Source organism: Poecilia reticulata, chromosome 1 (assembly GCF_904066995.2).
Source record: "Poecilia reticulata chromosome 1, P_reticulata-male-v2, whole genome shotgun sequence".
Lineage (NCBI taxonomy): Eukaryota > Metazoa > Chordata > Actinopteri > Cyprinodontiformes > Poeciliidae > Poecilia > Poecilia reticulata.
The window spans coordinates 1,516,232-1,542,046 of NC_088830.1; the positions used below are offsets into that span (position 1 = coordinate 1,516,232).

Below are 25,815 nucleotides of genomic sequence, written 5' to 3' on the forward strand. Positions count from 1 at the left end.
GCGTTCGACCGTGTCCCTCGGGGGGCCCTATGGGGGGTACTCCGGGAGTATGGGGTACCGGGCCCTTTGATACGGGCTGTCAGGTCCCTGTATGACCGGTGTCAGAGTCTGGTCCGCATTGCCGGCAGTAAGTCGGGCTCGTTTCCGGTGAGAGTTGGACTCCGCCAAGACTGCCCTTTGTCACCGATTCTGTTCATTACTTTTATGGACAGAATTTCTAGGCGCAGCCGAGGTGATGAGGGGATCCGTTTTGGTGGCCTTAGGATCGCATCTCTGCTTTTTGCGGATGATGTGGTCCTGTTGGCTTCATCGGAACGTGATCTGCAGCTCTCACTGGAGCGGTTCGCAGCCGAGTGTGAAGCGGCCGGGATGAGGCTCAGTGCCTCCAAATCCGAGGCCATGGTCTTGAGCCGGAAAAGGGTAGAGTGCCTTCTCCGGGTCAGGGGGGTCGTCCTGCCTCAAGTGGAGGAGTTTAAGTATCTGGGGATCTTGTTCACGAATGAGGGAAGAAGGGAGCAGGAGATCGACAGGCGGATTGGGGCAGCGTCTACTGTGAAGCGGGCGCTGTACCGGTCCGTCGTGGTGAAGAGAGAGCTGAGCCAAAAAGCGAAGCTCTCGATTTACCGGTCGATCTACGTTCCCACCCTCATCTATGGTCATGAGCTTTGGGTCATGACCGAAAGAACGAGATCCTGGATACAAGCGGCCGAAATGGGATTCCTCCGCAAGGTGGCTGGGTTGTCCCTTAGAGATAGGGTGAGAAGCTCGGTCATCCGGGAGGGACTCAGAGTAGAGCCGCTGCTCCTCCACGTCGAGAGGAGCCAGTTGAGGTGGTTAGGGCATCTGGTCAGGATGCCTCCTGGACGCCTCCCTGGTGAGGTGTTCCGGGCATGTCCCACTGGGAGGAGGCCTCGGGGAAGACCCAGGACACGCTGGAGGGACTATGTCTCTCAGCTGGCCTGGGAACGCCTTGGGATTCCCCCGGAGGAGCTGGAAGAAGTGGCTGGGGAGAGGGAAGTCTGGGCCTCCCTTCTGAAGCTGCTGCCCCCGCGACCCGACCCCGGATAAGCGGAAGAAAATGGATGGATGGATGGATGGATGGATGGATGGATGGATGGATAGTTATATAAATATGTATTGATATTACTAAATAATTTATTAAATAAATTATGAACGGCTGTGTGCTTTGTAATATGCTCATCATACATCAATATCAGAATATTCCGTTCCTATTCTACTGTTATAGCCACTAAGCATATTTAAATATGCTGAACTATGTATTAAAAACATACTTAAAAAATACAATTGTTTATAAATGTGGCTTTGATAGATGTTTGAATATAGTTTCCAGTAACAAAAAAGCGTGTTATGATCGATTAAATGCGCTGATACGTCATTGTGCCGCGAAACACATAACGATGAGTGGAGTGGTGGACCTCTCCAAGATGGCCGCCCTAAATCTCGTCAGCGACAATAGGCGAGAGCGGCCATGAGGCATCTATCCTTATATTATGTCTATGGTCTCACAAGTATAGAAACTCTGTCTCCAGCATACTGTCTGAGAGAGAGCCAGCCCAGGTGCAGAAAATTAATTACCATAGCAACGGGGCCCAGAGAGAGGCAGTGAGTAGTCTGACAAACAGGCAGAGACAGGTCTCACAATGCATTGTGGGAAGAATACATATTTCCTGTGACTATTCATATTTGGCTTAAAGAAAATTATTTCTCTGAATTTTTGAGTGTGAACTAAAATCCTTAGTATAAAGGTTGAAAAATTTTGAGACATAAACAATTACCCACTGTCTTAATTTTTTTTATTTCAGACCGTGAGTGAGAACCACATGTGCGAAGCTTATAGTCATCAGTCTGACTTAATTTCACTGTGCATGAGGTTTAGCATGCTTCACTATTACAGTGAAGCATGTTGGCACATTTACCACATTAGTACTCCACTGATGTGCTCCTATAAAAGTCCAACTGTGTAATTTATAGCTCGAATGCCGGGTTCAAAGTGACTGGCACACTTTGGCCAAGGTTAAATTTCTTCAGGAATTTTCTAGTTTGTAATTAGACTTTTGGTAACACTGATACCTATTTCTGTAAGCTGCTGAATTCTTTCATGCATAAACAAGGTAAAGGGCCTTTGGACAGGTCACATTAATTTAAACCTTTTTCTTCTCTGTATTTCACCTTCCCAGGTGTGCAACCTGACCTGGTGGACAATAATTGAGGAGCCAGAAAGAGAAATTCCTCTCCAGAAAGTTTCCTCTGTCAGCCACCGTAACTCGCAGGGTAAGAGTGTGAGAATATTTCAGCTATCATTTTCAGCGTCATATATGTAACCATGTGCATGTGATGGGTGTGATGTAGGATCTGAACAGGCTCGCCGGGCGATGTGCGGACAGGGAGCAGGATTGTGCCTCTCAGCGATGCGGCGCTTGGAGCAGACACCCAGAGTTCCCACGATTCGGGAGAGTGTGTTCTGGTCCAGATTCTGTTGTGCCAATGCTCTCCTCTTAGTCTGCATTAATATTTTCTTATATGCATACTTTGCCTGAATGGGTTGCCAGGTTTGGTAGTGTTCCTCACCATGCCTCTTGCTGAACTCTGTTCAACCTGTAAACTGCAAACTAAAGTATTCAGTTTACAAACTGGAAGAGGTTATTCACAAGACTTTTTGTTTATTTTGTTTTGTTTGCCTGTTAGATGCCAGACAGGTACAGCTCTGTGCAAAAGTTTTAAATCAATTTAATTTCTTTACACTTTGATCAAAATTAGCCTGATTGTTTCATAAACCCTAAGAGTCTTCATCACATGGATGTATGAAGGTTTTTCTTCATCAGCTCTTTTATAGTGTATCTCTAGTTTAAACTGGTCTGATCTAAATTAATATAAAGAAAAGAATTGCAACATTTAGAATTTGTAAGATCAGTATAAAAGTTCACAAACTGAGCTTCAAAGAATCTGTGTTTAGAGGTGTTTTGTTGTGCTGTGATCCAGACTGGATGAGACTAATTGTTATAAATGTAGAACCAGAGCTGATTATAGTGGGTCTAAATGCAGCCAGAGCAGCAAAATGCCCTTTTAGCACACTGGTCAATCAGAAGCCAGCTTCAGCATTGTCCATTTACGATTTGCAGAACATGCTGATGCCATTTAGTATATTTTAATATTGAGAATTGGTCAAATAATATTTTATAAAATACTCATGACTTTAGATATTGTTTGATCTAAAGTCAGATATTGTTTTCTGTTGTTTTTGTTTTTTACAATTTTTACATAATTTAACAATAAAGGAAAGATTTATTAGACAATTGGTTCTCAAATAAAATCAAAAACTTTTTTTAATGTCTGATGGTATTAACTTTTAGAGATGTTTTGTGAAATATTATTTGTAGAAAATAATTAATATTTCTTTGTTTTTCATTGGCATATGTTAAATAAACTGAAAGATGGTTGCACAAAAAACAATCATGGACACAATCAAGTCATGACTGGACATATTTAGCAAGAAGAAAAATGTAAGATGCACTGCTGTATTTGGACCCAGTATATGCTGATAACAGCAAGGTTTGTGACCAACGACAAAATAATAAAACGGATTAAAAAATAAATGTCTTTCTAAAACTCTTTAACAGGTTACATTGATTCACTGTAAAACTGCAACACTTTTATTCAATCAAGAGGTTAAATCTCATTCTTGTGATTAACTGACAAGTTAATCATAATGCCCAGAGATCAATATGAGATCTTCGAATTGCTTAATGAAGAACAGACAAATATATTGACAAATTACTAAAGTGAATGAAACAACCATGCCTGATACAGTTTCTCAGATTTAAGAACATGGATTCATGTCTGGCATGAACAAATGGAAATATGGAAGAAAAACATGAAAATGTTTTGTTGGAGTGGACGGCATCATCTCTTTGAAATACAAAAGAAATGCTAAATCTTTGATGGCGTCTATCAGAAATCTAAAAATGGGTCACCATTGGGCAAATAAGCATAGAAATGGTTCATCAGACAGGGCCTAAAATCACAAAAGATTTCTGATGTGTGCAAATAAAAGTTTGTTTGGAAAATAACTTTAAGTTCACGAGACAAAAATTAGTTATTAAAAGTTTTTTAAACAAAACAATTTGGTTTTTTAAAAAAGAAATCATTACAATTCCAAAAGTTTTGATTACAATTTTATTTTACTTAACTGAGGTTAGTTTTCCCCCCCATTGAATAATTGGGAAAACATTTTTTACTTCATCCTCTGTGAACCAGAAACTAAACTTAAAGTCTGTGTTGAGTTTTTTCCCTTCATTAATGTCACTTTTATTACATTCATTATATCTGTCATGGTAATTCAGGGTGAGTTATTTTTAATTCTAAATGAATATCCTTGTTGGACTTTTATTTAAGTGTTATTGTCCTTCAAGATACATTTACCTAACATCAGAATAAATGTGATGTACATTATGCAGCAAAGGAAATTAGAAGATCGGACATATATCCATTATGGAGATGATCGGTTTTGGACGGGCGATGTGCCTTATTACATAAGCAATACTGAAGAATGACTGATATCATTAAAGATACAGGGAAGAAGCTTTTAGTTATCTTGCTTTGCTAGCAAAGTCGTTAGCTAGCAGCTAGCTAATAGCACATCAACAACAACCTAATGTCTATATGATAAAAATAGTGAATCAATAGATAAGAACAGTTTCTCCTCACCTGGCTGTCTCCTCCCCTCAGTAGTTCTTCAGAGAAAGGCAGACGCAGAGGCCTGTCAGTGTCTGTTGTATTTCATTACCTCTCTGCTTAAACCGCTTAGACTCTGAGCTGAAGCAGAAATGATACTTCAACGTTTTCCGTCATCTGACATTTTTTTATTCACCAAAAACTGTTCTGTAATCTGGTACGTTCGCTACGTTGAGCTCCAGTTAGTCGCTTTATCTCACTGCGCTAGAGGCAACTGCGTCATGCGTCACGGGCAAAAGGTCAAAGGTAACAAGATGACCAGAGGGCTTGTTATGTTGTACAAAAAAAATAAAAATAAAATAATAATAATAATTTTAGTACATGTTATGTGTCACAAGAGGGCTTAGAAAATAATAATACAAAAAAATAAATAAATAAAATTTAAAAAAAAAATTGACCAAAACGGCATTTGGGGGCAAGGAGCAAAAAGGGCAGGTGCTCAAGCCCCCCCAGCCCCCCCCTCTGCACATGCCTGCCAACTTTGGCTAATGTTTGGCTAATGCTATGACATGAAGGGGACATATAGTGTGTTAACACCTTCATGTCAGTGTTAACAGGAGGTTTACCTTTTGAAGTGTGGTATTGGTAATGATGGCAAAAAAGTAATTATTTCCAAACATTTTATTCCATTTTTTATACATGTATACAGTTATGCTGCTGCAATCAAGGTTAATTTATTATTTATAAGCTTTTTTATAAGCTTTAATACATTTTTACAAGAGTGGTCAAATGTTGAGGATATTGTATCGTCATACTGGTTATGCATCTGTTTGGATGTATTCATTTTTAAATAACCACACTTTTTGCATTCTTTTGCAAGGACCAAATCTACCCAGTTCCAAACATAGAGTGAAATAAATCCTGCTTTTCTTGCTCTGAACTGACTAAATGTTTGTTATTCAAAACATACCTGGAAAATACTTCTTTTAACAAGACCAATCTGCAAAACCTTCTCAAGTTTACACATTTCTTTCCAACAAAAGCTGGCTACTTCATTTGTTTAATAAAACTATTACATTATCAGGGAGGTAAAGAATACATCACAATATAAGTTTTTACTAACAATATAACGTTTTTTGCTCCTTATGTCCTTTTGACTTGACAATTTTAATCCATGTGACAAAAAGTTTTGACACCCCTGTTCTACCAACTACTCTTGAGAGCTGAACTACGTAACTTTAAGAAATATGTTTTTACATATTTGTTAAAACTGTCACCATGTGGTGCCAGCATAATATGAGATAGATGATCTGTGAAAAGATCGATCTCCTCCCTGTGCTCTACTTCTATCTGACCAAAAACAACTAATCAGAACCAGAACGAGGGTCTTGGCACTATCAATCATCCTCGTGTACGTACTGCTCAATGTGATAATGGCAGAGAAGCACCTTGTTTTTCCAGGAAAACCATTTATTCTCCATCAAGATGAGCAGCGCATACACAAGCATGACTGACTGCGCCAAAACTCTCCTCCTGGCTCTGATTGGTTGTTTATAGTTAGAACTGGGAAAAGGCAGAGGAGCTACATTTTTTCACATATTATCTGTGTCATACCATGGAAACAGTGTTTTAAATATTTAATAAATATGTGAAAAGATTTTTATTTATATATATATATATCAAAGCTTCATCCTGCACCTTCAAAGAAATGGAGTCAAGTTAATGTAGGTGTAACAGTTGACAGTGGGGTATATCCTGACCAGTGGTGCTTTTTGATCTTGGCCACAGGGCAGTGGCCCATGGCAGCAGTAGAAAGAGTAACCACAAGCACCAGATTAAAAAACAAATCTGTCCAAGCACTTTGGACAAAGTTTCTATTTGCATTTATGTGCTTGCTGCTGTGCAAAGGAAGAATATCTTACATACCTTATGTGGTACTGTAATGCATTTGATCTTGTCCCAGAAATGCATTTTCACTGGCTGGGGGATAGCAAGAAGGGGGCTGCCCAATTTATCATTCATGCAAGAACCACCACCGATCCTGACTGAGAAGCATCAGAAACATAAACATCATAGAGACCAAATATCTGATATGGAGTTAATGGAGCAGTGGTTGGACCAACTCTGGAGGAAAGATGCCCACTCTGCCGCGGCAGCATCCCCTCCAGCTGAGGGAGCTGGAACAATCCAGCAGGTCAATGATTTCATCGCGCTGGAAGTGGAGGTGGGTGGTCTGGGAGGGGGTGTAATCGCAGAGAGCACGGGCCACCCGAGGCTTCTGCTGAAAGACAAACCATGGTGTCAGACACACAGGTGTGCAATTATCAGCTGGTGATGAGAAGAAGTTACTTCTTTTTATGTGTCATACCTCTAAAACTGGTTTGAGTGAATGTGCAGAGGTCTGCCAGTCTCTGGGAGACGGGTTAGGGCAGCAATGGGCTGAGTGAATGGACTCCAGCGAGTTACTGTTATACGGGTTGGGGTACGGGTTGCGTCCAAAATGTGAGTTCAAGTGAAGGGAGGAAGGGTAATCCCTGAGGTGGACCACTTTCTCCATGGCAATGCTGTGTGCTCTGTAGAACTCCACTAGACGGTTGAGGGAGCAGAATGCCTTATCCCAGATGTAATACTGACCACCGCCCTCCAGGACCCTGAAGTGCTCCACCCTGTCACCATAGCTGCCAAATGAGAGAGGAGCATAAGAGTCAGGTGCAGAAAGGCAGGTATGTGTGCTTTATTTTGCTCCATCATCTTCTTCGCCTTCATTCCTGGTGTCTGTTTCTTTGTTTGCAGGAATTCACTCGAGAAATTCTGCGCATACCTGGTGTGGGGGGGGAAAAGAACACAAACCTTTTATGACAGATCATCACCAGGATCGTTTTGTTAAGTGAAGTGTCTTGAGAAACATTTGCTGTGAAGTGGAATTTTATAAATGAACTGAATTGAATCTATAATCCGCAGGGTGATGTGAAAAATGCAAAGACATTAATCCAGTAGCTGGTAAACAATTTCAGCTTCAGTCACTAGTGGTGACTGAATGACTGTTGTCAAATATATTTTGTTTTGTATGCATAATAACCTTAAAACTAAACAGTAACTTAAATCAGGTTTAGCCTTTCAGCTATAAATTTTCTAAATGCTGTGGTCACACCTCCACCAAGCAGGTAGGGCAACCGCAGTCACAAAGTCAAACGTCACTGTAGCCATGGCAGCAATGGAGGCACAGAGGCTGAGTGCTGAAAACTTCATACAAACAAACAGATACTTAAATCGGGAAGTAAAATTTATTTTAAGTCATATTTCATATGTTGTCATGCTTTTGGGAATCTGTTTAACCCACATGCAGAAACACCATCAGGAGATCAGAACAGTTCTTTAGCTTTATTTACAACTAGTGGAAAAAGCGGGATAATGCAGGTGTCCAAGACGGAAACAAAACCCACACTGGGAGGCTGGCTCGGAACACTGGGGACAAAAGAGAGACATGAGTCCAGCGGGGTGCTGAGGTAGGATGATGCCAGTGGCACTTATGCGTGCAGGCAGCATCATGGAGGGGATCGGAGGGAGGAAACCACGATCTGGAATCCCGAGTAGCAGCGTATCTAGGAGGGCAGAACACAAACGTAGGTGAGCTCTAGACTCAAAAAACATCAGACGAGGATCTGAGATTCTGAGGGGCTGGACTTACCACATAGGCAAACACTGGCATCGGAGGACCGGCAGCCAGCTCTTCTTATGCTCCACCTAATGACGGAAGATGAATAGGAGGTGTGTGGGAGAACCTCTGAGAGGCTCGGCTCCCATCCTGCTCCCTGAAGACATCTAGTGAGGGAAGAAAGGGACTTACGGGTGGTGACAGAGTTTCCCAAAATATATAGCATTTTGATAACTGAAGGTAACATAGTTACTTAATTGTGCTATGAAATGGTACAGTGTGTATGGAAAACACAACACTGCCCCTTTAAAAAAATAGCTCCTATTCAGTGTGATTGTATTGAACTTTGACTGGTCCTATCAAAGACAAGGCTTTGATCTAATGTAGTGGTCTCCATCTCCAGATCTTGTATTGTCCCCATCTGACAACATCCTCTGGCTGCTGTAGCATCTGCAATGAAGACAATGTCTCCAGGAGAAATGTTTCTTCATCTCATCCACTTTTGTCTTTCCTGCATTAAGGGCAGATACTCAGATCTATCTTGTGGCAGAACAGGTTTGTTCTTCATCACGATGTGATGACCAGAGACGAAAGTGATGGGTCTTTCATTCAGAATGGCTTCAGCTTCACAGAAAACAGTTTGCAGTGTTTCATCCTTTGACCTGATGGAAGAAACTGAACCACTCCTGCAGATGAATCTTCTGATTACATTACTACAAGAAGTGGCATCCAGAGCATGAACCACTTTCAAATAAACAGCACCATGAACTCCAACATCTGTGAAAGGAGGCTTGTCTGGTGGTACCTTTTCCTCAGCCATTTTTGTTCCAGAAGTTTTCCTCAATTTCTTCTGCGGGTAACACAGTCAGACAGGATCCTTTTGACAGCAGAGTTTGCACTGATTATCCAGCATCTCTGACACAATCTGAACAACATGTGGTTTCTTCCTGTTGGACCAAGCAGATGGTAAATGTAACACAGAATTAATATTGCTACATGTATGGCTTTATACAGGAGAACTGGATGTCCAGCCCCAGGTGGCACTGCAGCTCCTCAAAGATGTCCACCCACTCTGAGGACACCATTACCAGCCACTGGACCAAGTTCATGCAGCTGGTTGTCTGCTAACGCCATCTTTCCTTCAACGGTCACCTTCTCCATCTGAAGCCCTAGACAGGCATCCTCTTCTTCCTCCAAATGCTCCGACAGTCTGTTCTGGTCATTTTCTGCTTGACCCAACTTTGTAGCGATCTGCAGGTTCTGGCGACTCTCCTCAGCCAGCAACACCTGTCCATCTTGGAACTGGGAAGACAAGCTGGTAGCATCTTTTCCCAGGTTTATGTTCTTGCCCTCTGCTTCATCACTGATGTTCTTTAGGACGGTGATCCAGTTCTTTGAAAACTTTCCTTTCAGGCTTGGAAGACGCTCTGCAACACAACACTTTACAGGCAAGATTGAATTTTCAGCCTTAAAAGGCAAATCAATGCAATAATGTCCATTTTTTAATTGTGCTGAATTATTCATGGCATTCATGAACTTGATATCTCTGGACATTTCAATCTGCTGTTGGGATGTTTTTTCATTGAAGTCCTGATTGCATCCAGTCAACATTGTTTCCAGATGTTTAATAGAAATCCTGTTTGCAGTGAAAGAATGGCAGCCTGTTTTGTTCCTTTCACTCCGGAGTGGACCATTGATGACCCATCCAACTTGGGTCCAAACTGCATATGGGCCTTCATCCTGACTGTTGATCAGCTCCCATGGCTGCATTACTTTAGGTGTGTCTGTGCCAATGAGCAGATCTACATCAGCATCTATGTTGTGGAGCTTGATGCTTTGCAGGTATGGCCACTTATCAATATCCTCCTGTTGTGGAACATTCTGCTTTGAAACAGGCATTAGTTTCTGTGTCATGACATCTGGAAGGTCAATGAAATCATCTTTATCAAGTGCTGCTACTTGGAGTCCAGAGATGTTTGTACTTGCAATGTCTTTATGTCCCATTGTTTGCAGCTGGATACTTGTTCTTTTACCTTTCAGTTGCAGCTTCCGGGCCAAACTTTCAGTGCAGAATGTTCCTGTGCTGCCCGGGTCCAAAAATGCATACGTCTGCACAGTAGTGTTGGTTTTTGGACTCCTGACTTGAACTGCAACGATAGAAAGGTTTGAGTTATCTTCATCACAGACCCTGACATGACCACAGGTCTGAGTCATTGTGGAGGTGGTACTCAGAGGATTCTGTGGATGTCTGGAGAAAACTCCTGTGCTCTCCTCGTCGATGTGCAGGACACTGGGATGCTGCTGGTGACAAACAGAACAGACCAAACGACCTCTGCATTCTGTGATTATGTGTCCCACCTTTAAGCAGCCAAAACACATGCCCTTTTCTTCAATAAAGTTTACTTTATCTTTATGTGGCTTGCCTTTAAACTTGAAGCACTTGTCAACAGTATGATTACTTAGGAGACAATACAGACAGCTGTGGCTTTTTGAGGACTTGCTCTCATCTCCAGATGGACATTCATTCTTCACTGCAGCAACATGTGTAGCAAAGCTACTTCCACTTTTCTGTTTGGTAAAGCTGCTGGTTTTGGAGTTGAGCCGTTGATGGTCCATGATGTTACCAAACAGTGGATCAGATACAAGTTTAACTTGCTTTTCAATAAAAACAAGATCATTGACCCCTGCTTTCCTGCAAGTCACAGGCTACATTTCTCCAGCTTTCCCTCATTTTATAGGGAAGCTTTAGGATTATGCTCCTCATATTAGATGGCAAGTCCAGTTCCTTCATATGAACGATGTGTTCAGTTAACTTTGAGCATCCCTTAAGGAACAGAGAAAATGCTTGCAGTGATTCAATGTCCTTTTTTATAATTGGCCAGTTGTTAATTTTGTCCATATAGGCCTGTGCAATTTTATATTCATTTCCAAAATGCTCAGAAAGAAGACTTTTAGCTTTAAGATAGCCCAGGTCTGACGGTAAATGCTGGCAGCTATGCACAAGATCTCTAGGCTGCCCCCTGGTGTATTGTTCTAGAAAGTGCAAACAGTCACTCGTGTTGGACGTTTTGGCCTCCACGCCGTTTTCAAACGCTCTTATAAATGATTTGTATTGAAGAGGATCGCCATCGAAAACGGGGATGTTTGTTGGTGGTAAGACAGAGTTTTGGTTTTGCTGAACTAACATGGCAGTGATGTCATTCTGCCGCTGCATGACGTCAATAATACTGGCTTGTTGATCCATTTGTTGACCTGGTCGCTGCTGCCTGCTTGTGTTCGGATTTTGATTAACAGTTAATTGATCACAGAGACTTTGTGGCTTATGAACGATTTGAATTGCTGGCTTTTGTTTCAGCCGGACAACTGGTTGCTCAGAAATGACGGAGGAGATTCTAACATCGTCCATATTTTTCTCTGGAACAAATGCATCGGCCCATGGATTAAGTTTTAGCACCGAATTGGAGTTGCGCTTTTCAACATACGAATTCATGCCATCAGAACATTTTGAGGCACACTGTGAATTTATTTCGAACACACAAAGTTTTGGATTAGCAGCCGCCAACTCCGTCTCAAGCTCAAGTTGCTCTTTTTCTTGTTTTAGCTTTTCCTCCATCGCTTCTATCTGATGTTTCTTCTTGAGCGCACCAGCCGCTCCAGCAGCGCTGCTTTAATACGAGCCGATGTAGTGGAGGAAACACGGGACACCTGAGAGCCTGTTCTAGACTTTACAGAGCGAACATTGGAAGCGCTGTCTTCAGGATTTATTACGTCAACATCTTTTTTTTCCCCCCAGGTGTTACTTAGCAGTAATAAGCCCCGCCTACTCCTCACAACTCCTCGGACTCACTACTGCCCAGTTCTCTGTCTAACAGGTCCGGAAAATCCCCAGAACTCGGGTCTTACCCTAGATGTAGTTTATGGAGGATTATCTAGTTAAACTGGGGTCGGAAAGGACTAGTCTAGCTCTGACTACCTTCGATCCAGAAGTTATGACCCTTTACAGTTCAGGAACAATCAGCTGAGTAGCCCTCGCAGCTGCATAACCCCTACAACCACTCCTGTTAACGGTAGCTCCTCTCCTAGAATAACGGCACTTGTTAACGGCTAGATTAAGTTCAGTGACTTAGATTTAAGTCTCAGGGTCATTATTTTAACACTCACCAGAGGAAAACACAAAGCCTCCCTATCTCTAGAATAATGTATGTTAACTTTACTACAATCAGGAGAACCAATAATAATTAAGACTGACACAATTAAACTCACTGTCCACAATTCTCATTGATATTTTAGAATATAATTTATTAAGCAAGCTTTAGCAGGGGCATATGACAAGCAGGTTAATTTCCCAAAGATTATGAAATTGGTAGAATATAATAAAATCAATTTAAAATAAATCACATCCTGTCTTCATTCCTATCCCTTACCTGTGTCACTAAGTTCACTGAGCGAGACTTTGGGGGGAAGCAGGTCAACTCAAACCCGATGGTTCTTGGTCTCGGCAGCTGTAATCTTCAGATATCCTTGGTCAAAGTCTTTGTCCAGCCGGAGCAAAGTCCTCTTTCGGAAGAGAAGCGGAGCAGAACTGTTCGTTGTCCTTCTAACGTGCAGAATCTTTGTCATTAAATGACCTCTGTCTCTTCTCCAAGTCGGCTGCAGTAGAGTGGAGAGGTAGAGGCAGAGGAGTTGGTCGGATCAGGAACCAGGGTTGGGGCTGGTGGAACTCGTCCCTTCTTGGCGGCGTGAAGTCTTGGAGCTTCCCTTGGTCCCGGGGTGTGGTCCTCTGCTGGTCTTTAGCCTGCGTCCTCTTGTTGGCTCCTCTTCTGCGCCGCGGACAAAGAACTTCTTTCCTCCCCTATCCTCTGGTTTTTATACCCTCTCAACCCAGGGCTGTCTACGGGGCAGGGCTGCGTGACTTTAGAACCGTCCCACTGTCTGTGGAAAGTCCCAACCTTCCCCAACCATCACCTCCCTTATGACTCACTTATGCCTCATTACAGCAAATCTCCAGTACTTTCCTTTTTTCCACTGGCCATCTGTTTATGCAGCACCTCGTCCTGCTCAGTGTACTCATCGCAACACAGTTTATTCTGTTTCTCCATTCTTAAGTCTTTCTTCATTTCGTCTTTGTAATTCATCACAAAACATAATCAATGTGTTACTTTATCAACTTATTACTTCAGTACAATTCTTCCTCACTCATTATCTCTATTCTTTAACAATCAATGATCATTATACAACAATCAAGATGTTACTGTTAACTCAAAAGTACAAACCTAAATTTCCATAATGCATTATAACATTTAACTGATCGAAAATACAGAACCTATATTTTGATTATACATTACAGACATTCCTTCTTTGACATGTGTATTATTATTTTATACTTGTTACTCTTAATCATCATTAAATCAATATACAAGATTTACTGTTATTTCTCAGGCCTTTATTCCGTTTTCTGCGTGCACCTGGACAGATCTCATATTCTCATACCAGTTTTCACGACAATATACTTTTAAAATAAATATAATTTCAGATTTTTAACTAAACAATGAGCACCATACATAGACATTCAAGTCATACTTGAGACAGTACTTTGGAGAATAAGCATAGACTAATAAATGACAAGACAAGAACCAAAAATAAAACAAGACACATACAAACAAAAATCCAGCAATTATTTCTATAAGTACATGGATAAAAAGTAGATAACTAAAAAATAAACAATGGTAACAGAAAGAAAATAAAATATAAATTAAACAGAAAACAACTAAAACGGGGCACTTAAAGGGCTTAATGTATTCTGTGCTACTAAAATTGTTATAAGACTTAGATGAAGGGTGTATGCCATTACAACTGGGAAGTAAGGGGAGCACAACTCATGGGGTCACATCGAGTGTCAAAGACCTAACATGGTCCAGAAACGGTGACCAGATTCTTGAAAATGTGATTTCAGAGCCTTTGACAGTATGCCTAATTTTTCCAGTTTCATGAACAAAAGGGCATCTTTTATCCAATGAGAATGTGACGGTGGGAGAGGATTCTTCCAATGCATCAGTATGATACGTCTAGCCAGTGAGGAAGGCCACAAGGTCAGCATGATGGGGTGGCAATTACTGGTTTTTGGGGAGAACCCCAAATAAAGCAGTGAGTGGAGATGGATGTACTGTGGTCGAAGTGATTACAGAAAGTGAGTCAAAAACAGATTTCCAAAATTGAAATGGAGAGGAACAGGTCCAAAACATATATATGACCGAGAGTGGCTGGGCCCAAACCACACTTCACACAGCTTGAATCCACGTCTGGAAAGATTCGAGCCAGTTTGCTTTTGGACCAGTGTACTCTGTGGACGACTTTACGCTGAATAATTCTATGTCGGGCACAAATTGATGAGGTGTGAATGCGTTCTAGAATAGTTTGCCACATTTCATTATCAATCTCTGTGTTAAGATCATCAGACCAAGTAGCTTGAAGATGGCCAAGCCCAGGAGTCACATTGGATGTTGAGAGGGTGCATATATTTTTTTGATATTGTACTTTTGGAGTGGGACTAATTTCTAGCAGTTGATCAACCATATTGGGGGCAGGAATTATTGGAAAACCTGGGAAATTATTATGAATAAAGTCTCTAACTGGTAGAAATCTAAAAAAGTGGACAGCTGGTAAGTTCAAATTTGAAGATAATTGAGCAAATGAGGCAAAAGCACCATCTAAGTATAGATCTTTCAGAGAAAAGATTGGCATTTCCAGTGTGGTTTTCCACACTGAAAACGTTTTATCAATGAGTGAAGGGGGAAATAGAGGATTAGAATTGAGTGGTGATAAAAGAGGTATTCTTTGGATCCCAAAATGTTGCATAATCTGAGCCCATATTCTAAGGCAGTTCTTAATAATTATATTGTTAGTGTAAGTTATAGGAGATGTTGCAGGGGGAAGGCATAAAAGAGAGTACAATGAAGCAGAGCTACATGAGGCCTCTTCTATTGGTAACCATTTGGGAGTCTCACAGTTCGCATTGCACCAAAATAACATTGTACAAATATTAACAGACCAATAATAGCATAAGAAATTTGGTGTGGCAACCCCTCCCATTTCCTTACTTTTCTGTAGGATACTCTTTCGTATTCTAGGAGGTTTTCTGTTCCATATGAACTGAAAAACTGAAGCATCGAGTGTCCTCAAAAAAAATGTGGGGATAAATACTGGTAAACACTGGAAGAGGTACAAGAATTTCGGCAAAACATTCATCTTGATGCAGCTGATCCTGCCTGCTAAAGAAAGTGGCAGCATGGACCAGCTCTAGCTCTGTAAGTGCTGAGTCAGCTGGTCAAGTAAGGGAGTAGAATTTGCTTTAAAAAGTTGTGAATAATTCTTAGTTACATGGATTCCCAGGTACTTAAATGCTTGCAGAGAGATCTTGAATGGTAAGCTAGTGAGTGGGTAGGCCGTAGCTGCATCATTAATTAGAAATAATTCACTTTTATTAAAGTTCAGTTTATATCCAGATATTTGTCCAAACTTTTCAAACAGGTCTAATACTGGAGGCATTGAGGTCTCTGGGTCTGAGAGAGTAACAGGTCATCAGCATATAAAGAGACTTTATGGTCCAGACCACCTCTTGTAATGCCGTGCATGGGACTGGATCTAAGGGCTGCAGCCAGAGGCTCTATAGCAATTGCAAACAAAAGAGGGGAGAGTGGACAGCCCTGGCGAGTTCCACGGCCTAGATGAAAATATTCTGAATGGTCATTATTTGTCCAAACACTGGCTAATGGAGAAGTATATAACAGTTTGATCCAGGAAATAAAGGAACAGCCAAAACCAAAATGTCATAAGGTGTAAAACAAATATGATCACTCTACTCGATCAAAAGCTTTTTTGGCATCCATTGAGATAATCACTTCTGGGGTATCAGCTGATGTAGGTGAATATATTATATTTAGCAACTGCCTAATATTATGAAAGGAGTGTCTGTTTTTAATAAAACCTGTCTGGTCAGGGTTGATGATCTTGGTCATGATTACCTCCAGACGTTTTGCCAACATCTTTGCCAAAATCTTGACATCTGTACAGAGCAATGAAATTGGCCGGTAGTTGTTGCAGACTCGTGGATCTTTATCTTTCTTTAGGATAAGGGAGATAGTAGCTTGTCGCATTGTGAGAGGGAGAACACCAAATTCATATGCTTCTTTAAGCATGTTAAGCAGAAAGGGAGATAGTTTGTCTGAAAAGACCTTATAGAATTCTGATGGAAAGCCATCAGGTCCAGGGCATTTTCCACTCTGCAATGATAATATAGCACTCTTGACCTCAGCGAACGTAAAGGGTTTATCTAAATCAGAGACAGTTTCTGGATCACTTGTAGGGATAGAAAAATTATCAAAGAAACTTTCATAGTGAGCTTGATCGGGTGAACACTCTGAAATGTATAAAGTGGAATAGAAGTCTCTAAACTGATTGTTGATAGTTTGTGGATTAATAGAAGTCCCATTGGAGATGTTAATTTCAGCAATGTGCTGGTTTGAAGCTCTCTGCCGAATCTGATGAGCAAGAATTTTGCTGGGCTTGTCACCAAACTCATAATAACTATAACGGCTTTTTAATAATAGTGCCGCAGCTGCGTCAGAGGCTAGAGTGTCAAATTCAGCCTTTTTTATCAACAAACTTTTATAAGGTCTGGAGCAGGGGACTCTGCACATTTTGTTTGCAGGTCAGATATAGCATTAGATAGGATAAGACTTTTGTGTGGTTGTTTTTCTAAGATATGCTGAGTAAGCTATTATCTCCCCCCGTAATTATGCCTTATACATCTCCCAAACTGTTGCTGCAGACACATCTGGAGTAACATTAGAGGAGACAAACAGGTCTAAATAGTCATTCACAGTTTTGACAAAAACGGGATCATTGAGTAAAACTGAATTAAAACGCCACGGAGGCCGTGAAGCAGGTCTACCCGGGAGAGAGAGATCCAAGATGACAGGAGAATGGTCTGAGATTACGATGGGATTATAGCAACATGACCTAACTGGGGAGAGCAGTTTGTTATCCAGAAGAAAGAAGTCAATTCTAGATAAAGTAGAATGCACTGGGGAGAAAAAGGAACATTTTCTGGTGTTAGGGTTGAAATAACGGCAAACGTCTGAGACTGCATATTGCCGCATAAATATATGTAAAACATTGGAAGATTTAGACACTGAATAAGACTTGCTTGAGGAATGGTCAAGCAAAGGGTCAAGGCAGCAGTTAAAGTCACCCCCGAGAATGAGCTGGCTATTATTTAGATCAGGAAGTGAGAAGAAAATGTTTTTGAAAAAGTCCTCATCATCCCAGTTTGGACCATATATGTTTACTAATGCCAAATTGCTACTGCTAATTCTTCCCAGGACAATAATATAACGGCCGTTAGGGTCGGATATGACTTTGGTCACAGAGAGGGGAACAGATTTGTGTATTAAAATAGCAACCCCACGTGCCTTGCTATTAAATGACGAATGATGCACCTGGCCAACCCACCCACCACGAAGCCTGAACTGGTCTGAAAGTTTTAAATGCATTTCCTGTAAGAAAGCAATTCCTGTGTTTAAGTGTTTTAGAGGATTAAATACTTTTTTACGTTTTATAGGAGAGTTCAACCCTTTAACATTCCAACTGACAAATCTTAAAGAATCTCCTGGTGCCAATGGGGCGTCAGCACTTGGCATAATGCCCTAGGTGTGATAAGATATGAAAATGACAGTGAGCTTTGAACTGTAGCACATATGTAAAGAGTAGCACCAATACATGCAGATAAGGAAGACCAGCAAAACACACATACAAAAAGAGGGAAGAAAAAACAAAAATAAAAATGGGAAAAAAATGTTGTCGCAAAAGGCAGGCACCAGAACTCTGATAAACCTAGGAGCATATTTTAATACTTCCTTTTTCCTAAATACCAACTCCTTGAAACCGCATTATGGAAAAACAGATAGATTAGAACTCCACTCCTTATAGCTTAGGCAGGGGTGCCCAAACTTTTTGAGAGCAAGATCTACTTTTTCTCTCACCAGCCGCCTGAGATCTACCTCATGACACAAAGACATAAAAATAGCAAATTAAACTCTATTGACTTGTTTTATATGCGAATATACATCAGTTATAGCAGAAATAATAAAGTGACAGAAAACCTAATCCAGTTTCTTCCTCAGTGAGATTCTGACACTGGGAGCAGCTTACTGGTTTCTGGTCACTGGTTTCTGGTCACTGGTTACTGGTTTCTGGTCACTGGTTACTGGTTTCTGGTCACTGGTTACTGGTCACTGGTTACTGGTTTCTGGTCACTGGTTACTGGTCACTGGTTAGTGGTTTCTCAGTCAGAAGCTGGTTGCAAACCTGACGCCAGCAGGTATCAGTCAGTCATGGTGGATCTGAAATTAGATTTTTCTCAGTATGAGAAACTACAGACTGACAGGAGGAACCAAAGAGCCCAATAAAGGTGAAGGCAAATCTTCTGAAGTCGGGATATAATTAATTTAATTGCACATAATTATCACGGTAGAATTTGTTAAAGCGTAATGAAATATATTTGTCCTATTTGATGTTTGTTGTGACGTATGCTCACAAACGAAGGAGGTAATTAGTCCAATTTTGTCGTTTATTGAATATTCAGAAACTACAGCAGGTGTAATGAGCCACAGCAAAGGTAAAAAAAGGTAAAACAACCCGAACAGACTGTCAACTGGAAACATCTCCTACCTTTTTACTCTCGGTCTCTTTGTCATTTAAGCACACCCGTTGCCGTGGCAACCGCCTGCACCACGCAAGCCGAGCAAAGATTATATTAAAAACACAACATTCAGTCCGTTACGATATCAGGTTTCCAGGCATGATATTTATTTCTCGATTATTAATAATCCTCTCATGAACACAGTGGTGGTTAAGTAGCTAATTTAAACTCCTGCTCTGCTCTCAGTTGGTCTTTGAGTCGCTTTTTTTTTTTTTTGCTAATGGAACCGAAACGCACTGAATTGCGCAACACCTTGTTGAAACAATAATTACTGAGATTATTAATTTTAACATGTTTCGTTGACTTTTTATAATTATTCTTTTTTAATGAAGCTACAAACGTTTAGGATCTTAGTGAATATTTTTGATAAGCCTATCAGAGGAGGAAGTGCTGACTCAGCGTCCTGCGGCGTTCAGTTTGTCACCTGCAGAGATCGACGTATTGAGCTCCCCTCTCTTAGAGTGATCAAGCTGTGTATATCCCTGCCAGCATGCCCAGGCGGGCCCCACGCGGGGGAAAAGAGGGCCGACACATGGGGTCCACATGGGTCCGCCCACGCAGGGCCACAGCCCACACGGGCTAACAAATGGGCCGAACAAGCCACACTGAATAAGGGAAATAATTAAACGCAATTGAAAAAAGAAAAGAAACCAATGTTAGATTTCAAAGGCAACAAAGAATGTTACGCTTTTTTTTTTTTTTTAAATCCTGACCCAAATCCTGGACGAATCTAGCCGCATCCGCGGCCCGGAGCCACTTTCACCCATCAGATACCGTTCCCCCCATGTTAAAATCACCCATCAGCAGTGGTGGGAAGTAACGAAGTACAAGTACTACTTTGGTTTTAGAAAGAGGTAGAACCAGTTCAGTTACCAGTCAATTTATATCAGTGCATTTTGACCAATAATCAAATGTCTTTTCCCAATAAGATATTTCAGAATCTGGTAGCCTGTCTGGGCTACCAGAGTATTTATCTTGCTAGTTGTGAGGTAAATGCTAAAGTTGAGCGTTCATCCTGGAATGATGGTCATTATACTATGATTAACTTTAATCTGATTATTGGATTGTAAATAGCAACATGTTAGAATACTTGTTACCAGTGGTGGGAAGTAACGAAGTACAAGTACTTCATTACTGTACTTAAGTACAATTTTGGTGTATCTGTACTTTACTTAAGTAGATTTAATAATGGGGACTTTCTACTTTTACTCCACTACATTTTACAGTAAGTATCTGTACTTTCTACTTGACTACATTTCTACAAAAGTGTTGCGTTACTCGTTACATCCAAGTCGCGTTGCTCTTTTTGCCCGTTAAAATGTGAAGTTCAGGGATTTAAGGTGGTGCCGTAAAATCTGAGCAATAACGTGACTTACGCGTCTGTTGTCACCCATCGGCTCCACCTTTACTGAGAAGGTCCTCTCTGCAGCAAACAGAAAGGGCCGGGGACGGACCACTGTCAGCCTCATACCTTATTTGGAAATGGGACCATTGCACTCCGGAAGTGAAGGGGGCGCTATTTCCTGTATTATCCGCGGCCTCCCGTTTTTATTTTCTTTTTAAATCTGTGATATATCTTCACCTTTAGGAAGGATTTTCACTCTCAGAATGTATTTGAACTTCAATCTTTTATTTACTTAAGTGCAGCTCACAGTTTTTTTTTTTTAAACAAATTCTGTAACTTTCGGTGTACTTCTAAATCTGATCCTTAGTCGCATCTTTTCGGGCCTGCTACTGCCTCTAGTGGCCTGGCGGTGGTAACACAACTAACATAATCACGTTACTAAATCAGAATACCACAACGTCTTCATTTACTATTAATTTCGGCATTACTGGCACCGTAAAAGATAAATTATCTCATAAAACACCATATTTTTTCACTTTCTTAAGGATGTAGAGCTAATTAAATGACAATACTTTTATACATTATGAATAATATCTATATATCTCCATCAATTATAGGAGGAAGAAAAGAAATAAAGAGACATGAAAAACAACGTGATCAACTATAATGAAAAATACCATTTGCAATGTATACGCAAGAAATTAATTCAGCAAAAGTCAATAAACAAATTAGGAATAACAACCTAGGTTGTTAAACAGATACAAGCAAAAAAATCACATTTTTGTTTTCACGGTGCCATGTATGTTATTCTGAGATGCCATTTATGGTAGAGTCTTATATATAGGAAAAAATAAGATAAAACTATTTAAAAACGATAAATCATATTCATAGAATCACATTATCAACAATTTGTGAATAGAGCAAAACACTTACACATTTACCACAGCACGCTATAGGTAAATGTTATTTAGTTTGGTTAAGAATAATTATTGCACTGTCAATAAATAACTTCTAATAGATGTTCTTAGTTCCTAAAGGAACACTTTAACACCTTCATGAGCTCAGAGGGTCAAACTGATGAATAATGAGGATGGATGCTCTCTGCTAGAATATTTCTTGCTGTCTTTCATGTTCTTTCAGCAAACAGTTGAGACAGAGTTGTTTTTGGTTTCACCACTGTTTACCTGCTGTTATACCTGCCATTCAAAGTATTCTTAAAAGATTGTCTGTTAATCTGCAGCTCATGTGACCAAACCAGCTGAAGATATGCAAAGTTAAAACTTGAGTTAAAATGTTGTTTTAACTTGAGTTAAGTTAAAACTCTAGTTAGAATGTTAAGTTTTAACATTTTAACACAACCTCAAGTTGGGTAACCCCAATGTCTTCTTAAAATATAGAGTCTCTGAGAACAGTTCTTAAATATATAGTCAGTGTTTTCAGCAAAGTTGAGCTGACTGTCCAGGAATAAGACAAGGAATTAAAAATTTGCCACAGTATCAACAGGTTGGCCATCAAGGGAAACTGGAATCACTTTCAGGTCTTGTTTATGTCATTTAATTAGCTCTACTTCCTTAAGAACATGGAAAGGGTTGGTTTCCTCTGAGCGTCAGTAATATAATAGCGCTGCATAAATCATAGATATGGCGACATGTAAAATCAGCAGCGCTTCGCTTTCACAGACGGTGGGACTTCGTCCAACTTTTAGCGTCACTTGGAAGGAAAGCTTAAATAAAGGTAAGATCTGTGGACGTGTTAGCAAAGCTAGCTGTACTGACTGAGACACATATTTTGCATCTGCGATGAAAAAAAGTTGTCACTCATGCGCTGAATTATTGTGTGGAGGTGATGACAGGTGTCGCAGATATGGGACAACGCTGTGACCAAAGTGCAATATAGTGATATGACATTCAGGAACGATCCGATTCGTCTTTACTGATTACATTTATTTCAGCTCTATGTAGTTAATATCTAGGTGTTTATGGGAATGTGGATCTTTAAGATCAATTTGAGAAGTAATTTTTATAGGTCAAACGTAATTTTTTTTTGTCACGTAGCGCTGGGTGCTGGTCTTGACTTGGTCTTGGGTAGGTGGTCTTGACTACAACTCTGCTATGTGGCTCCTTGGTTGCCTGTCCTCCCCCACCCACCTTCTTTCCATCCCCTTTCTGTTGGATTTCTTTAAAAAATAAATGCCACTACTGGCAAAAAAAGTGAAGTTCATGTTATGTTAGGACAGGAGACAAGATGTTTCCATCCCTGAAATTATGTTGCATAGAATCACATATCTAAGTCTAAACTATGTTACAGAGTAAACACAATAAAGCATGCTTTATCTGTGGCATTGTTAATCAAGAAAGTGATCCTGAAAGCCCTGTGGACACAGAGTTTGACTCAGACACTGCTTCTCCTGGTCAATGTTCAGATTTTCAGCTCAAAATTATAACTTTTAATATCTCAGAAACCAAAACTGCACAAACGAAAATTTTAATGGCACAAACCTGCACAAACGGAGCACTAACGAACTAGCCCACTTTGGTTTGTTTTGGAGCGATATGGGGGGATGGTGAACTCTAGATGACCTAAAAAATAATGTTTAATATCTCAGAAACCAAAACTGCACAAACGAAAATTTTAATGGCACAAACCTGCAAAAACGGAGCACAAACCATTCAGACTATTTGCTGGATTTTTTGACGTGGGTGGGGTGTCAGCTTCACACAGCTCAGGAAGCTGACGCAGGGGGAACCGTATCTGATAGGGAAACGCGGATTGACGCAACACCGGCTTGCATCTCCGCTTGTACAGTTCAGTCATGGCACCACTGTATTCGCTGCGCTGTTTCACAACCTCTGGACTGTAGTCATCATAGAAGCGGATCCTATGCCCCTGATAAGACAGTGCGCCCCTCTTGCGGGCTTTGCGGATAATCAGGTCTTTCTCTTGGAATCTATGGAAGCGCAGGATGACAGGGTGAGGACGGGATCCCAGGGCGGGTTTGGGGGCGAGGGTGCAGTGCGCTCGATCTATCTCAGGAGAGGAAGGGAGCGTATCTTTACCGAAGACTTCAGTCAAAAACTGAGAAAAACAAGGATAGCCAACATATCTGATGTGTATTGATGATGGCACTCATCAAAATTTAATGTTTGTTACTGGTTTTCTCAATTGTAGATTGTTTTTTTATGACTATATTTTTGTGATTTTCTGATGTAAATCTCTTTGAACTGCATTGTTGCTGAAAAGTGCTACACAAATAAACTTGATTAATAGTCTGAAATGGAGCCAGCAAGAAGAAAATGTGACATCTGGGAATACTTTGAGATGATCGCTCACAATAAAATTCTTCTTAACAGTTTCCCAATTTCTCACCTTTTGCAAAGTTCCACTATTATTTGTAGTTTGATTAGCAAATATATATCAGTCTTTCACAGCAGAAATGGATTTAATTCTGTTGCAGGACTAAAATTCAACATGTAGCCAAATATAATTAAAAATCCAAGAAAAAGCGAATGCCCCAACAGGCACTGCACTCCCAAGACACTAAAACATCAAATGTCTTTATTGTCAAGTCAGTCTATGATCTAAAAGAAACCCCAACACAACCACTGACGTTCAACATAAACCAGGATTAGACAAATAATTTTAATAATTAAAATATGACAATTAAATGATTTCATTGATTCTCCTGTTACTAAACATGAGTTTGATGAAAACTTTGTGACAATATTGCATTTACTAATTTTTGGAAGTATGATCCAACTGAGTGACAAGGCTGTTACAGTTTCACCAGCAGGTGTCACTAGTGAGTCCTGAATGAAGCATCGAGTAAAGAACCTTTTTGCAAAGCAAAGGGCTGGAAAGCTTCATTGTTTCATGAGGCTTCATTTGTCCATCACTACTACAATGTACAAGCAGTTGTAAATGCGCAGGCAGCCAACCTCACCTGTACTCGGCATACAGACAGCCCAACACGGAAGCGCGGCGCACGACGTGTCAACAGCAAACAAGTGTCAGTCCGCAGCTCACCTCAGCTTTTATACTGAGCACCCTCTGGCGCTATTGCTCACTTGCAATCACCCTGTCAGCAGGTGCAGCCTCCACCTTCTTCCTGCCACTCTAAGATATAACTGAAAATTGAGAAATAGCTCCTACAGGTATTGTTGTTATTACTGCAGATACATAACCACCTGCAGGCTTCAAAGTGTGCTTCCATTTCAGTCAAAGACGAGTTATGCGCCTGTCATCTCAACGTTGGAGGCTGGGGGCGGGGGGGTTCTTTACCCTCAATAAAGGCACGGCCTCCCACGAAGTAGGCTTTTTTCCCCCCATTCTTCCTAGCATCAGCTACCAATGGCCACAGAAGTTGTCTTTTCTCGCGGTCGGACTTGCAGAGATCTTCGGTGAAGCGGAGCTTGTTGTGCAGAAATTGCCATTTTATAAAATTTTTTGCCGCTTTCCAGACAGCATCATGCAGCCGGCGGGACAGGAACCTGATGAAGATGATGATGATCGGTCTAGAAGTGCTGCGATCCTTCGTCATGCGACCCAGGCGGTGGGCGACATCTATGAAGGACACCAGCGTGTTCTTTTCCTCCGAAATTGTAGCCTGGCAGATTTTAACAGCAACCAGACAAGGATCTTCATTATCCCTCTTGCTGTGTCCACAAAGCTTAAGGTTCCAGCGCCTGGAATAAGCCTCCATTTCAGCAACTCGGTTAATGAGATGAGTGGTACGAGAGTCAGAGTCGGAAATGTTCTTTCTGATTAGATCAATATTCTCTTTCAACTCTTTAACTCAGCCGTGTTGGTGTTGATTTTTTTCTCCAGCATCTTGATCCGGTTCCCCAACTTCAATTCCAGACCATCAGCTCTCTCGTTGATAAGCTTGGAACGCGTTTTGTCACCATTTAGCTTTTCAGATATTCTATCTTTTTTTGGAGCAGGCGAGTCCCGAGGGGTGAGCAGTAGAGGAGGGAAACTTTCATCTTCAAGGTTGCTCCAGTGTTCAGTATAATCATGACACCCTTCCATTAAGGCATTTATGTTATTATTAATGCTCCAGACCCAGACCTGCAGCCATGGGCGGTTCTAGGTGGGGGCTAACAGGGTACCAAAGAAGTTATACTAAGTAAATGTCTTATGTTAATACTCAGTGGTGGATCGATTTTTTTAACCTTCACAATTTTACTTTAACAACAAATTAAAAATTATCGTGCTGCAATTTTAGCTGCTGTATGGAGATAGGATCACACTTTCCATCTGCAACCTGGATCTCTGGAGACGCAAGTGGGTCTTTAGCTCACTTATTATATCAAATGATGAAATATTGCTCTGTTTTTTTTTATGTTTCATTCTTTTTCAAGTGTT

The 25,815-nt window shown here is 40.8% G+C and overlaps 2 protein-coding genes across 7 annotated transcripts in view; one reads left to right on the plus strand and one right to left on the minus strand.

Annotated features, from left to right (window-relative positions):
* slc5a10 (solute carrier family 5 member 10) overlaps positions 1-4,677 on the plus strand; it is a 73,491-nt gene extending 68,814 nt beyond the window's left edge. The window contains exons 13-14 of one of the 3 annotated variants that reach the window (XM_081607361.1): positions 2,199-2,292; positions 2,371-4,677. In XM_081607361.1, coding sequence (XP_081463487.1) covers positions 2,199-2,292; positions 2,371-2,558 — 282 coding nt within the window. In that variant the 3' untranslated portion in view covers positions 2,559-4,677. The remainder of the gene's footprint in view (positions 1-2,198; positions 2,293-2,370) is intronic. The other 2 variants (XM_081607303.1, XM_081607324.1) reach the window with 2 other exon arrangements.
* Positions 4,678-5,357: 680 nt separating this feature from the next.
* LOC108165995 (GRB2-related adapter protein-like) overlaps positions 5,358-25,815 on the minus strand; it is a 32,990-nt gene continuing 12,532 nt past the window's right edge. Inside the window, exons 4-6 of one of the 4 annotated variants that reach the window (XM_081607466.1) lie at positions 8,381-8,514; positions 8,136-8,294; positions 7,277-7,513 (exon numbers count right to left, since the gene is read on the minus strand). In XM_081607466.1, the coding sequence (XP_081463592.1) occupies positions 7,455-7,513; positions 8,136-8,294; positions 8,381-8,514 (352 nt within the window). In that variant the 3' untranslated portion in view covers positions 7,277-7,454. Of the gene's footprint in view, positions 6,974-7,060; positions 7,514-8,054; positions 8,295-8,380; positions 8,515-25,815 lie in introns of those variants that run through there. The other 3 variants (XM_081607410.1, XM_081607386.1, XM_081607433.1) reach the window with 3 other exon arrangements.